The sequence below is a fragment of the Apostichopus japonicus genome, chromosome 15 (assembly GCF_037975245.1).
Source record: "Apostichopus japonicus isolate 1M-3 chromosome 15, ASM3797524v1, whole genome shotgun sequence".
Classification (NCBI taxonomy): domain Eukaryota; kingdom Metazoa; phylum Echinodermata; class Holothuroidea; order Aspidochirotida; family Stichopodidae; genus Apostichopus; species Apostichopus japonicus.
Window position 1 is genome coordinate 24,105,826 of NC_092575.1, and position 15,320 is coordinate 24,121,145.

Here is a 15,320-nt window from a genome sequence, read left to right on the forward strand (position 1 = left end):
TTGTGCAAAATGAAAAGCCTAAAAAAAAAATTATTTGTGAATTTGTAGCATAAATTACACAACCTTCAGAGGAAGGGTAGGTATTTAAAAGAATTGCACAGTAATGTACGGTTGTACAAGTTCCCTTACCTGTCGAGTTTTGAAATTCTTTCTTGCCAGATAACCCCTGATGTGAGCCTGGAACTTAACCACGGTACTGGTCAACTTGTCATCTCGCTGGTCTTCCAACTGAATCAAACAGCCCGGCCTGAAGAAGATCTACAAGAAGTCAAAGGGGCAAAACAATAATAGAATTATGTATAAATTATTAGCAACATCAGCCTGGGGGCTCATTCCATTCCATTTGTTATTTGTACCCCTTTTCAAATATCCTGCATCTCCCCCCTCCCAATTCCTACCTCCCAGCATCTCCCCCCCCCACCCTACTCCTACCTCCCTGTGCTCTAAACTTTCTGCCTCATCCACAATGTAATTTGTTTATCATTTTAACAATGTATGGTTCAAAAATGAACTTTACTGCATACTCTTAATAATTACATCATAATCGGTACTACGATCTCGGTTTATGATCTTAAAAGGGTTGAACATTAAACTTTGTGTACTCTCTCAGAGAAACACGACCGACACAGCAAATTTATCCAGAGATAATGAAATATTCACAGTCTGTTGCAAATTAAAAATAAATATTACATGATATACAACAGTGCTTTATGCTCAATTATTAACAAGGATATTTCAGATCATCAATCTTGGTTTCAGTCAATATTATGAGTGGTCAACTGCTGTAATATTCACAAACACATTCTACTGTACCAAACTAATTATAAACTGTTGTTTAAACAGATGACCATACACCTGTCATCAACCAAAACTAACTCCTTTAAAATTCACAGACAACACTCTACCAAACTATTTACTCATATAAACTGTTGTTTAATCAGATGACCATACACCTGTCATCAACCAACACTAAATGTAAAGTACTGTGTTAAGTTGTACAGTTGGTGCTACATGAAGTTTGATAAACTTGTACAGCAATAAGTACTGTAAGCAGCATGTAGTGAAGTTATTAACTCTATGTACAGAAAGCAACAAATTTACTTTAACCAGGGAGCTGTTATGGACTCCCTGCTTTAACCTATATACCAAATGCTGGGCCGATGTTCCCTGTACAACATGCAATAATAAATTACTAAGTCACATGGTACAGTAGTAAAACCATGGAGGTAAAACTCTGTTTTTACCTCCATGGTATAACCCACTAGCCAGTCACCAATTAATTTTAGCTCTGACTGTCTGATAGGACAGAGGAATTTAGTCCCAACAACAAATTCCCTGTCCAGCCTCAACAGAAACTGAAACAAAGAAACTGCTAAGAGACTGATGAAGCCAGGTACATAGAATCTACATAAATACAGTAAGGGCCGCTAAAACAGGGACACAAATCTTTACCGATAGTTTCAACGGGAAATACAAAAAAACCTGAAGAGAATTAAGTTACTGCACATACAAACTGAGCAGTGTACAAGGAAAGTAGATTTATCTGTGTGGGTTAGGGTGGCAAAGGGAGGGGGAGGGGAGAGGGGAGGGGAGGGGGATTGGGGCTTTATCTTTGTGGGAGAGGGAGGAAAGGAGGGGTTGGGGCTGATGGAAAATGGGATGTACTGTACATTATAAGGTATCAAGATACTATACAGATATAATTAACTCTCTGTCTTGGTGATAAAGTATATTCTGTTAAAAGATGGCCTCTTAACAAATACATGTATATACTGACATTTTCATACCACAAACCATCTTATTCTCTTTATCATTGTATAAATCAACATCTCATCCTCCCCCACAATGGGAATGTATTGCATTTTGGTCAGCTTTCCAATTAAGTTATCTGTTTCATGTATCAGACCAATCACAGAGTATATGAGATGCCTTTGATATGAAACATACCAACAAGAGGCTACAAACATTTCCCAAAGGTACAGGCCAATACAGCTGTAGCCAGCTATGTACTGCAGGATAAAATAACTGCTGCCCTAAATGTACACATCTGTATATGACTCTGCTAGAATTAATGCAGAATACATACTGTAGCACAGCAAGCCTGAAAGGTTTTCTGGAAAGGTTTGGCAGGACACAATACAACATGGTGCAGAGTACGTCATAGGTCGCTCATCGCTGCAGACCATTGGTCGATTAAGTGTTGATTACAACATGCACGCATAATAAGTGCTGAAACAATGGATGTCAGAAATCTATCACATTGTAATCTAATTAATTTAAATAGTTCGTCATTGCAAAGTAACTTGATATTTGACTGAGAACTGTACATTAGAAGGTCCACGGATAATCTCGTGACTCACAAGGTCTGAAAAGCAGTAAAGTACAATCATGGAGACATACTGTACTGTGTGTGATGGAAATGCTTTACTTGTTAGTGAACACCATCACATCCCCTCCTCCCACAGCATATGAAACATGTCAAAATGTAAAATGAAATTTAGATTTTAAACACACACATGCACCCACCCATACCTGACAATGCTGCATACTGTTTACTCACTATATTGTATTTACATAGATATATGTGGTACTCATCACAGAAAAGTGGGCCTCCCACTAAACCCTTAGCTGCTTTACCCAACCCCTACTATTTCTAACTAAAAGTTGAGTGAGTGAGGAATTAAAAGTAACCCTTTGGACCGTTAATTAAAGTCCATGTTGTTCCCGATGTACACATTTTATTACTAAGGCAAAAGAAATATGACCGGTGACCTAAGCAATAATAATAATACTTGTAGGATAGCAGATAAACCGTCATGAAGTCCTTCCGCATTATTAATATTAATAGTCCGCAAATGATTAATTTCACCTTAAAACCTGGATTTAACGTTAGTCGATGTACTCAACATTGGCCAAGTTTATATCTTAAAGTACCAAAAATCCAAGAAATGACACCAAACACAAATCTACTATCATCCAATCAAGTTTAGTTATTAAACATGCAAAGTGTTTCCCATTGGTCACCAAACACACTGTGAGCTATCTAATGACGAAACCTTCACAAATATCAATACTGTTGACATTTCGTCAAAACATCAGATGATCATCTTCACCGTATTATTATTATCTACTTTATCTCCTTACCTCCTCGCTCCTCTCTTTTACAATCTTCGGCTCTTCTTCCACGAGCTTCATCTCCAACTGATTCGAATCCTGCTTCTTGACCAGCACGAAATATGACATTTTTGACCTTTTTCTTGTTTTCTTACTGCCCGAATATTTTATCCATTCAAGTAAATATTTCAAAACACCTCTGGCTCCGATTTCTCTTTCATTTAACAGTTTAAAACCATTGTATTGATTTGAAACCAATCCCTACCCACCAGAGATTGAAATTTTTCAACTTTTTCCATAACCAATGATCCTCTCAAGTTCCAACGTTAACTGGTGGTTGCCATAGCAATATATATTCTCCAGTTTTTTATTGTCCAGTTCAGTTTGAGATGTGCAATTCACTCAAATACCTGACACCAAATGGGAAACACTAGACCAATCATAGACATCTTTAGAAGTCAGCCAGTCTCCAGGGATAACAGTCATTCACAAACGATGTACACACACTGCAATGACATATATATGAAGGGGTACAGCACTGCAGGCCATGCTTAGAATCTCATTAACCTACAAGAAATAATCCAACCTCTTTATAACCTCACTGTCAATACACCGTATACCATCAACACTAAACAGGGAATGCCAAAGCTTTACTAATTAAAGGAATACAGTGCACATATCATACCACAGGTCATTACTTAGTTGTAACATACTGTGAGGAAATATACCTCAAACCTCACTGCCATAAACTGTAAACCATAAACTCTTAACAGGAATGCTCAGCTTGACTACTTAAAGGAATACAATGCCCTTAACTAAAGATCACTGCTTAGCTAAACTATGGAAGAAATTAAAAGGTCAAAACAACCTAAGTGCCATAAGCTGTAGACCAGCGATCTGCAACCATTTTAGGCCAGGACCCAGTCAAAATTTGGGCATTTGGCTGTGACAATACGATCAACACATCTTCCCCTTTAAATTTATCGTTAAAGAGCCTATGAGATACATGGTAGCCTATGTCATGGTTGTCTGACTTGTCTCTGCTTCATTGCCAAGTTAGTCAATCTTGGTCTGAAGTTGCAAAAATGCAATCCTGAGATCCGCACTGCGCCACCGACCAATCAAAAATCGTTTTCAACCCAAACGTTGGGCCGCAACTCATTGGTTGCTGATCCTGGCCGTCATGATCATTGAATGGAAATTCTACCTTGACCAAACGAAGGAATAGGGTACCTTTGCACCGAAACTATACTTCATAATAACCCAATACTAGACAGACCATCATCACTGTCCTACAGTACTGTTTAGACTTATTAAAAGAACACGAGGATTTGAACAAGACATCACAGATGGTTAAATCTCAAAGATACAAAACTCGTAATAAAACTCATGTGCATCGAAATAAAACCTCTGTCATATAGACCAACATTACTGAAAAGGAGGGATGAATTGACTAACGAAAGGAATAAATTGTATTTAACCCATTTGAGATAACGGACCTGCTAAACTACAGTACATAAAGAAATCAACCTCAAAGCATATAGACCATCATCACTGAAAAAAATGTAGGCTTGGCTAATTGAAAAAGAAATATGGTGCAGTATTTGATCTCATAAAATTTGATACAAATTTCACATTTTGTGAGTACTCTTCTAGACCAAGCTGGTACGTGAAAAATGTTTAGTTTTCGTGTTTTCAGGTATGAGTCTGTGACTCTTGTAATAACCACTTCTGCAACATTAAAACACATATCACACTTCTGCAATGTGAAAACACACATCAAGTATCTTAAATTATCATCTCAATCCTACAAACTGAAGATATTTACTCAATAATTATACGTAACATCAATTGTTTTTCCGATTCGATTCGATTCAAGATATGCTCCTTTAAACATGTAACCTTTTTATAACCCTGCAAAGAACTCAGAAGTTTCAGAAGTCACAGAAAACCCAAGAGAATTGAGGGAGCACCCGAACTATATCATTGATGTCACCTGCCATCCCCAAGAATTGAATCACGAAATGACAAGATTTTTTTCTTTCTTAAATTCTCTCTCTCTCCTTGCCTACCTATCCATGGAATAAAAGCTAACAATCCTTCCACCTGAGGATAAATACTGGTAATTGACACTTGTTTATTCAATATTGAGTTAACCAATCAAAGCTAATAGGTCAAAGGTCACAACAATATGACAATATCAATATCTTTCTTATATACACCACAAAGACAGCTAATGAAGCTTTGAGGAGTACCTCAAAGTTTGGTAAAAGAGAAAAAGAAAAAGTCAAATCTCAGGACAGAAATTTACTTTGACACTAACTTGACCTCTGAATGGAAATATTTATAATAATTCATAAATATCAATTTTTCTTAAACAAATATTTTTAGAGTGGAATATTTATTCTGTCAAAATCAGCCATTTCAAGACTGAACTGACACAGAGGACAGATTAATATTTGATGTGTCTACAGACATTGATATCAACTCATTCCTGTTGAAACTCATTTCGACATATCCACTGATAAAAACAAAGGAAAAGAAAATAGTATTTCTTATCAGGTGCTTAAGTCATTTGTTCAATGTATTCACTTCAGACACATAAAATGTTACACCATAAGGAAAAACCAGTTTCCTATTCAGTCCTATCCAGCCCAATAAATAACTTTATCAGGATGTTAAAACCAATGAAAAGGATATTAGACCATTTGTGAATTTCCCTCCCGATGGAGGTATAGGCTTTACAATACTATGTTGTGAAGTAAAAGCCAGGTTAGGATGGTCAGTGTACAAATGCAGAGCACAGACATGATGTACAAATCTGACTGCTGGAGATTTCCATGGAAATCACCCTGTAAATAACAAGACACTATTACATTTTCTTCAAGAAATTTTGCCAACAACTGCAATTGGACCATAGGGTTTGATACTGTACTAGTGTGACATTACATTGGTTAATGTCAACTTTCATTCCTTCACGTTCCTTTCTCTTTCCTCCTCATAAACCCTACTTGCACCTACTCCCCGCCCCCATTCCCCATCTCCCTCAGCCCCCCAAATCCAAAAATTCTACGATCAAGGTTCAGAAAGTTCTTTGTGAACTGGTGGCATCATACCAACTCAACACATGTACGATACATTCCAAAAAAGTAGGAATTCCTAAACATCATCAGACACAATATCAAAGATCAAATGATGTGGAAATTAATGTCCGATTGTAAACACATGCACGCACACATGCTCAACAAGTGCAACAGAACCTAAAAAGTTAAGCAATACACAAATTTATCACACGCTGAAGTAGAAACACCCAGAACAGGTCAACTAGGGAGAGATAAGGTTTAAACTCAAAACAAAATAGTTAAAACAAAATAAATCAAAACAAACAGCTATGGAGGACCAACATGGTCATATAATCCACAGAAAAGATTCAGAAACAGAGCTCATTCGCTTCCAACAGATGTATATATATGAAGGCAAAAAGAGAAATAAAATCACACCACTTCAAAAATCATCCAAATTAAGGAAATTTCAAAAGAGGCAGATTAATTTTTTCCTTGACTTCAAGATTCCGATATAAACAAAGACGTACTACACATCCAGCCTGGAATGTCAACCGACACGAAATTCAAATATGACAGAGATAACTTCCGACATCGGTACCGTTATCCAGAGCTATTTGAAATACAAAATATCTGTGAACTCTCTGTAGGAGCTCCATTGAAGAACAAAAGCAGTCTACACACAAAACCCACTGATAACATTGATAATTAAGCTTCCTTTAAGAACTTTGAAGGCAGAGTCCATCATCACATGCACCAAAGGGAAAATACAGTTATAAACTATTGCACTCATATCAGGTCCTCACTCACAAAAATATAGACACACATCCCAAAGTGTACTAACTAGTGTGGAGTTACACTATCAGCAGTGATTTCTGATAAAGCTAATTGGCACTCACAAATAAAGCTGAGATACAGCATGTAGGAAACTGCCTGTTGATATATATAGGCCTTGTATTATACTCAAAGGGTATGTTTGCAAGCTAGTCAATAAGATCATGTTGACATAGATACACTGCTGTACCCCCTTTTGACCAGGGCAGGCAGAGCAAACCTGAAACCAATGTATTGGTCAAACAAAGGAGTTTATTGTAGCAGATGATGGGTGCATTCTTGAAGCATTGTTCATCAGTAGCTGGCTATTATTGATCTCAGCACTGTACTTTTATTAGCTGGATTACAGTCAGTCAATGGGGAGGAGATGAGAGAGAATTACTGTGTACAGTTGAATGGAGAATGGTATACCTGTGGAGGATGTATGTGTGAGAGAAAGAGATTGAGGGTGGGGAGGGGGGAGGGGGTGAAAAGAATGAGAGAGAATTACTGTGTAGTTGAATGGAGAATGGTATACCTGTGGAGGATGTATATATGTGAGAGAAAGAGATTGAGGGTGGGGAGGGGGAGGGGGTGAAAAGAGTGAGAGAGAATTACTGTGTAGTTGAATGGAGAATGGTATACCTGTGGAAGATGTATATATGTGAGAGAAAGAGATTGAGGGTGGGAAGGGGGGGGGATGAAAGGAGTGCGAGAGAAGAATGGGAAATTCAGTATTTTCAATAATGTTCATAGCTGGAAATTACTTTTATCAACACTAGTGATATGACCTGGATAGGTGTCATCATTGAGTACAGCACTGTGTCTCAATGGCTAGGCTAGTTAAAGGCCTACTGTATGGAATGTGTACATCAGTGACGAATGAGGCCGAACACTGGGGCCAAAAGTAGAGGGGAAGGGAGGAAGAAGGGTGAATGCATCTATTCTTTAAACCTACATTCTGTGTTAGTTTGTAATATTTATACATATAATTCCACTGAATTTATTCTTTGTGGTCACAATCATTTCATGGCTCCATACTAGACAGTTGCAAAATTGGTTAAATCCAATAATATGAACAGCTGTGCATTGGTCTGACAAATTTAATGTCAATGTTTATTTTTCACTTTCAACTCTTTTTTTTTTTTTTTATTAATCTTACATGTACACCCAGGTTTGTGATTGGTAGCAGGTAATAATTTGAATAGTGTTCAAACATTAATTGTGTAGCAGTTTAAAAGGTTCTGAAGTTTGTCTCTAATATAATACTATGATTCCAGCATTCAAAAACTGCTTTATCCTGGGACTTGTTTTTCATTCTCTCTTTCTTGAACTTTTAATTACCATTTTACGTATCATTTTTATTCTGTGATACTGGAAACATTATTCCCTTGGTAGGTCCAAGTAAAACTGAAAGATCTCAGTCAATTAATAATCTGTGCTTTATTATTTAAGTTTGTTGTCACAAGAATCAAGAGTAGGGCCTATGCATTGTTCATGAGGTGCTGAGAATCTAAAATATTCCTTTTGGTCCATCTCCTTTATCCAAGAGCAATGAGAGTACTTCAGTATGATCACGAAAAATCTGTACATATAGGGTATATATTACAGAGAATGGGATGTTAAGTAGGGTGGGAAGGGAATGGGAGGGTGGGTGTGGGGGTGTGATAACCAGATGAATTTTGGACAATTTCAGATTTTTATATATCAAAAGACAAATTTATGATTTATTAATGTTTCTATAAATTATTCAGATTATTATTCAAGATATTCAGCCTTAACATGTGCTAATAAATCTCTGGTATGCTCCTTTAAATTTAAGGCTGCTCAATTGATGATGATTGATGTCACCACCTCAGGGCAGACACTTAATGTTAATCCAGTGATTAATGACGTCTACTCATGCAACCAAAATGTGCTGTATTAACTTCACTGGATGACATTGAAGACCATTTATCCTTGAAAAATCTGTAATGTAGCGTAAACATTTCATTCAAGGCCATAAAATGCTACGGTTTCTTATTGATCATACGTTTGTTGCATCTGAGATATAGACCATAATAGGAACAGAACCTGATAACACTGCTGGTTAGACTACTATGAAGCAGTACAACCATTTAAAACTGATGAGTCTTTAATATTCAAATGTCATTTCTAATATAAATAAATAATTTTTTTAATTCATCAGCTCGGCAACTATTAATCTCTTTCAACTTTGAAACAAAATGTACCAGTCATCGGTAAAATCTCTCTTACAAAACTTCAAACCCAATACAAATATCCTCGAACACTGAACTAAAGCATTCAACTGCCCTCGTGTGATTTCCCAAACATGACAATAAAAAAACATCACTGGAGTCGACGCAGGAAGGAACTGGATTAACGATTCTGCTTTAATTAACAATTCCAATGTCAGCACGAGTGCTGATGACCTCTGCTTGTAAGAACACACAGACCCTACCATCATTACTGGTTTGCCTGATAGAGATAACTGTCATGAATGACTTCCCAACAAAAGCTAAGAAATATCTTTTTCGTAATTGGGAGTCATCAAAGAATTAATGTTTCTCTCTTACACAAGTTGGAAGACTTGATCAAGTCTAAACTATGACATCATCGAGCCAAATGTGCTTCTTATTATTTCTTATCTATAACAATTTTGATTTTCTGCAAAATGGAGATATTGGCTTTGCCAATGCTATAAACTCTAAAATATTGAAGATCTTAAAATTAACCTAAAGATGATAGGGGATTAAATGTCCACACTGTTGACATTTTAAACCTTAAAAATATGAAAAGAAACCCAAAAACTAATACAAAAAAGAATATAAAAGTTTTCAATTCCGAATGGCATTTTGACACAACAGAATGACAGCTCCCAGACTTGACTATTAAACTGGGACTCAGTCTCCCGAAGGAAAAAGGAATATTCTCGGCTTGTTTGGGAGATTTGTTCCTCACAAAGATCTTTGTCATAGTAGCTAAAGATGATGATTAGGTTTGTGTTTTATTTAATTTAGTCAAAGTCTTTCCATATTTCCTCTAACTCACTTTCATTCACTATAACACAAACAAGAATTTAATAAATCTATGATGTATTGCAGCAAAAGTAAGTTCATATTATAAATGATATGAAAACTTCACTTTCTGCAGGATATCAAGTTACCTAGTTCTCATTGGTTTTTTCCTTCCAAAAAGAATCTGAACTTTTATTGTATTGATGGTGAATACCAAACCTAAACTGAGAAAGGTTTAACTTATTTTCTAATAATTATGACAGGTTTCCTCACATTACCAATTTTGTTTTTCTTATTTTTTAAGCTATTTTTCTGTGATTTTTTGTTTGCTTGCTTCTTTCTGTTTTTAATGTTAATTGTGAATCTGTACAAATACATGAATACTTGTTAGTACTGTTTACCACATGTCATAACTACTGGTTTAATTTAGGTTTGTTTAAAAGGATCTCTGAAGTTGACTGCTCAACAAAAATGCTGAAATTTTTTTCCATTCTAAGGTCAAAACCACGTCCTTATAACACTTTGTATCACAAAGATACCAGGGTTGTTTTTTGGTTGTTTTTGATTAAATTTGGTGATTTATTTATTATTATACTTCTCTACACATAATACAGTATTTTCTTGTAAATTGCATACTGAGCAATACTTTAATGCTCCTACAAGGGGGCAAAAACATAACTTTTGTAAATTTGTAAAAGTATCTGGCACAGCAGAGCGAGTGATGCCATCAAGGCAGTTGAGATGAAAAATGTCTTTGTTTAATTTATAATATTTCAAATCATTTATCCTGGAGGAAAATAATATTCCTATAAAAATAGTTGCAGTTTGATGAAATTCCAAGAGCAGAAAAACATTGAGAGGTAAACAAACTGGGTGTAAACTAATAACACTTTAGTGAGGAACAACACATTGACCTAAATATCCTCTTACAACCACTGTCATCAACAGTTACGTACAAACCCGATTCAAGAAACCTAACATTCACACACAAATTGTAGTCATTCCTTCAAGATTTCCAAGTAAGACAGCAGATTTACTTTGTATCAGCAGGAAGGAAATGGAGCTATTTTACGAGGGTGTTGATAAAAATGATACATTATTTGTTAATATGAATTACAAAGTTGCCAATCCTTATCGACAAAACCATGACAGACTTTAAGCCATTAGCTTAACATTTGATATCTACGAAACGGTACACTCTGCACCAACAACACTCCAGCATGACAGAGCAAATAAATGGAAGGTACTGAGTTTTGAAACTATTTGCCTGAGCGGGTGATCTTTCAGCTAGATTTACTTTACTTTAGTAAAGGAAACTAAAGTCACCTTTGACCTCTTCCAAAACCAAACTGGTGTTCTTATAATTGCTGCACCAACAGGAAGAACTGGGGTAGTTTAGTCTTCAGCATCGACAAATAATTGAATAAATCTTTCCCTTTTCATGATGATAAGGTAGGATTATGCCAGGCGTGTAGCATGGAATCAGAGCAGTAGATACAGCCTTGCAAACTATCTAATTGTAGCGCCACCATGAGTTGGCGCGAAGCGTATAAGAAATTTGGCTTAAAATGCCTCCCAGATCGCTGGAAATGGCACTTCCCAGGCCTTGTATGTTGCATCTTAGCATTTTCTCTTTTGAAATTACTAGCGGTATCATAAAAACATACAATAAAAAAATATATATATGCTCAAGGGGGGGTGGCTGCCCCCTTTGCCCCTCCCCCCCTGGCTAGGCGCCTGGATTATGCTTTCTGCAGTAATTTTAAAAATCTTAACACGTTTACTATTACTAAGTATAGGTTTGTGTGCATCCACTGCTGACCTTGTTACTCCACTGCGAATCACGCTTAAATAAAACCTAAGGTCCATCTGATGACAGTTTCCATTTTATTGTAACACATTCATCAACTGTGAGCATAGATTTACAATAGTCCTAGCAGCTTTTGGAGAAATACATCGAAATGGAAGTCAATTGTAATGAACAAGGTTTCCTTGAGCAGCAAAGCCTACCCTTGCTGCTTTCAATGACGACATTGTATTTGACCGATCTATGACAAACCTTTCAATTCCTCATCAAAGAAAACGTTAACTTAAAAGGATAAAATGTAGTCTTTCCTTTTCCATTCGGGAAAATTTTGTACTCCAAACGATTTCCATATTAATATTCAACATAAGAAACAAGCAATTTTTCCCCCTTTCTTTCTTCCAACTTGACAGCATTTCCTTCATTACTTCTAATGACATTTGAACAGTCAAGCTCAGGCATTTGCATATGTAAAGGATTTTTGTAAATCCACTACCTCAAAATATGAAGCTTTCAAGTTCAACAAATTCAACCAACAGTGACCATAGAATGTTTTTTCCCCAAAATCCTGAATGTTTTCTTTAAAGTCAAACCTTCTTGTTCTCTACACACATAAAATTAGGCATTCTCATACAAGTTTTAGTTTCAAAACCAATCTGGACAAAAAATATTCCATTAAAAAGACAAACTTACCTGGCTGAGTCCAATCCTAAAGGAGGTTCCATCTACATCCATGTGTTTTAACATCTCTTCAACTACCTGTTGTTTGTAAGGAAAACAAAAATATAATTACTATTAAATGACAAACAATGGCAAATGAGTCTGGAGGAATCATTGTGTCTCTTGGTGAGGCAGGGATTTCAAGCTAATCATTAGTACCTCATGGGAAGCCACAGTACCTCAATGTACCTCAATGGGCCTAGATTACCTTGTGACTTAAAGCTTAGTAAAATTGACTTCAGTCTAGTCATTATATCTCATAGCACCTTGTGCTATACAAATGTGACTTACAGTACCTTATGGTAAGGCAATGGCTTCAATGTTAGTCAACGTGGGTCTGGTGCAATCACTATACCTCATGTCACCTCAGGGTATCTAAATGTGACTTACAGTTACTCTCTGTAGAACAATGGCTTCAATGTTAGTCAATGTGCATACAATTTAGTCACTATACCATGTGACTTACAGCGCCTTATGATAAGACAATGGCTTTTATTTTAGTCAACGTGAGTCTGGTATAGTCACTATACCTTATGGCACCTCAGGCTTTCTAAATGTGACTTACAGTGCCTTATGGTTGGGCAATGGCTTCAATGTTAGTCAATGTGCATCCAATTTAGTCACTATACTTCAAGGCACCTCATGGTATCTAAATGTGACTTACAGTGCCTTATGATAGGACAACTGCTTCAATGTTAGTCAATGTGAATCTGGTGTAGTCACTATCAGGGTATCTAAATGTGACTTACAGTACCTTATGTTAGGGCAATGGCTTTAAAGTTAGTCAATGTGAGTCTAGTGTAGTAACTATACCTCATGGCACCTCAGGGTTGCTAAATGTGACTTCCAGTGCCTTATGGTAGGGCAATGGCTTTAATGTTAGAGAGTCCAATTTAGTCACTGTACCTCCAAGCATTTCACTCAAGTTATCTCTCAATCCACTCTGATTAAGGTACCTTATCATAGGATACAGGCTTCAAGGTTAGTGACTTCTGATTCAGGTCACTGTACCTCAGGGCACCTCATGGTATCTAGATATGCCTTACAGTGCTTCATAGTGAGGCAATGACTTCAAGATTACTCAAGGTGTCTAACATGAGATACCCCAAATTACCTCAAGGTAGACCAAGGATATTTAATTAAAGGTAGGTGCCTCTTGTTAAAGATTAATCAAAGGGTGTAACTGGTCAGTCAAAAGACCTGATGGTACCTCAAGTTTTAGCAAAGATACAGGATAAATGTAGGTACCTTTTGTTCATTCTCCTCATTCTCTAGGTTACTCTCGGCTGGAGCGATCACTCCAAAACGATTCTTAAATTCCGTGAACAGTATGCTCTCTGGAAAACCTATAGACGTCAAAGAAAGAAAGAAGAATTATTGTCACAATATTATTCACTTACCACAACTTTGACTAGGTCACAAAATATCTTATCAAATTTCATGAGGTAAAAAAACATATTTTCGTAGCAGTATCTGATTGGAGATTGAACAATTTAATTCCCCATTTTTGATGAAATTAAAAAAACACAACTTTAATTTTTATGTTGTTTTTGGTATCAAATTCACTAGATTCAGCTAATAGAACAAAACTATAAAAAAAAGTGTTTTTCAAATAATACCCATTCCGTCAAGTGTTTTCTGAATTTAGTTATATCATAATCTTAAGTAGAAACAACCAGAATGCAAAAATGCATTGTGGTTTTGATGATGTAACATGAGCAGTTTTCTTCATGAATCTGACGTAATGTATAGTGAGGGTGTACATGTTTACAAGGGTTCAATAAAAACCATAACAAAATTGCTCACCAAACTTGTGAATTCTCAAGGCCTGCAGAAGGGCAAGTGATTTGATTTGCTTCCTAAGGAGAGGGACATCAATCAGGTCCTCGCTATAACTCCTAGGGTTCTGGGCTCTCTCTAATCCACCGGTGCTCAGACCAGCTAGGGCGTGCGGCGTGATACAGTGGACAAAATGAAGGTTCGTCCGGCGTATAGAGTCAATAAGACCGTCCTATTGGAGAAAAAATATTGTCATATTTTGGGTAAAATGGCATTTTGTTTAATTTTTTTTTAATATCAGTTTCTTTTGGGGGTGGGGTTGAGTTGTGGTTGGGGTGGGTGGGTGGGGTTGGGGCTTTATTATAGGGTTGGTTTATTGTCACTGGTTCCAAATCTGTTCTGTCCAAATAACTTTCTCTGCTCTTTCAAAAATTATTTATGAAAATAATTAAAAGAAATGATTATAATAAGGATCTTCATAAAATTGTAATTCTAAAGAGAGAAAGAACCAGTTAGCAAACTACTCTTCTGCTAATAGCCTGTTGCAGAGTTACAATAACATACACACAAGCCAAATTTGTCTTGACCTTCCTTCCATGCCACTTTCTAGATTTTGTTTTAAATGAAGATAGTTTGACTGCCTGATTACACAGTATACTGGCACTTCCAGCAATTGAAAGAAATAATTATAATAAGGATCTTGATAAATTTATATTTTTAATGAAAGAAAGAACCTGTTAGCAAACTACTTATCTACTGCAAAAAGCCTGTGTAGGTAAAATTTTGTAAAAAAGTTGGAGGTGCTCAAGATTCAATCCTAGCAGGATCTTCTTCAGAGACTAACCTCTAACTTCAACATATATATAGTTTTAACGAGGAAACACTGAAAATTTCAACCTTTCTGTCTATTTAATACTAAAACTGAGTGATATCCTGATGGACAATATTCTGGGAATCAAAATGAAATGATTAACAACAGCTGGGTAGTTGACCTTCCTTTGGTTTTGGAGT

General features: G+C 36.3%; 1 protein-coding gene across 4 annotated transcripts in view; it reads right to left on the reverse strand.

Annotated features, from left to right (window-relative positions):
* Nucleotides 1-15,320, reverse strand: part of LOC139980528 (unconventional myosin-XVIIIa-like) — a 161,353-nt gene that overhangs the window by 77,307 nt on the left and 68,726 nt on the right. For all 4 annotated transcript variants that reach the window (XR_011797571.1, XM_071992229.1, XM_071992228.1 and 1 more), the window contains 4 exons: nt 14,337-14,541; nt 13,779-13,876; nt 12,504-12,569; nt 130-258 (listed from right to left, as the gene is read on the reverse strand). Coding sequence is in view for 3 of the 4 variants with exons in the window: in XM_071992229.1 (XP_071848330.1) it covers nt 130-258; nt 12,504-12,569; nt 13,779-13,876; nt 14,337-14,541 (498 nt within the window). In the remaining variant the exon portion in view is untranslated. The remainder of the gene's footprint in view (nt 1-129; nt 259-12,503; nt 12,570-13,778; nt 13,877-14,336; nt 14,542-15,320) is intronic.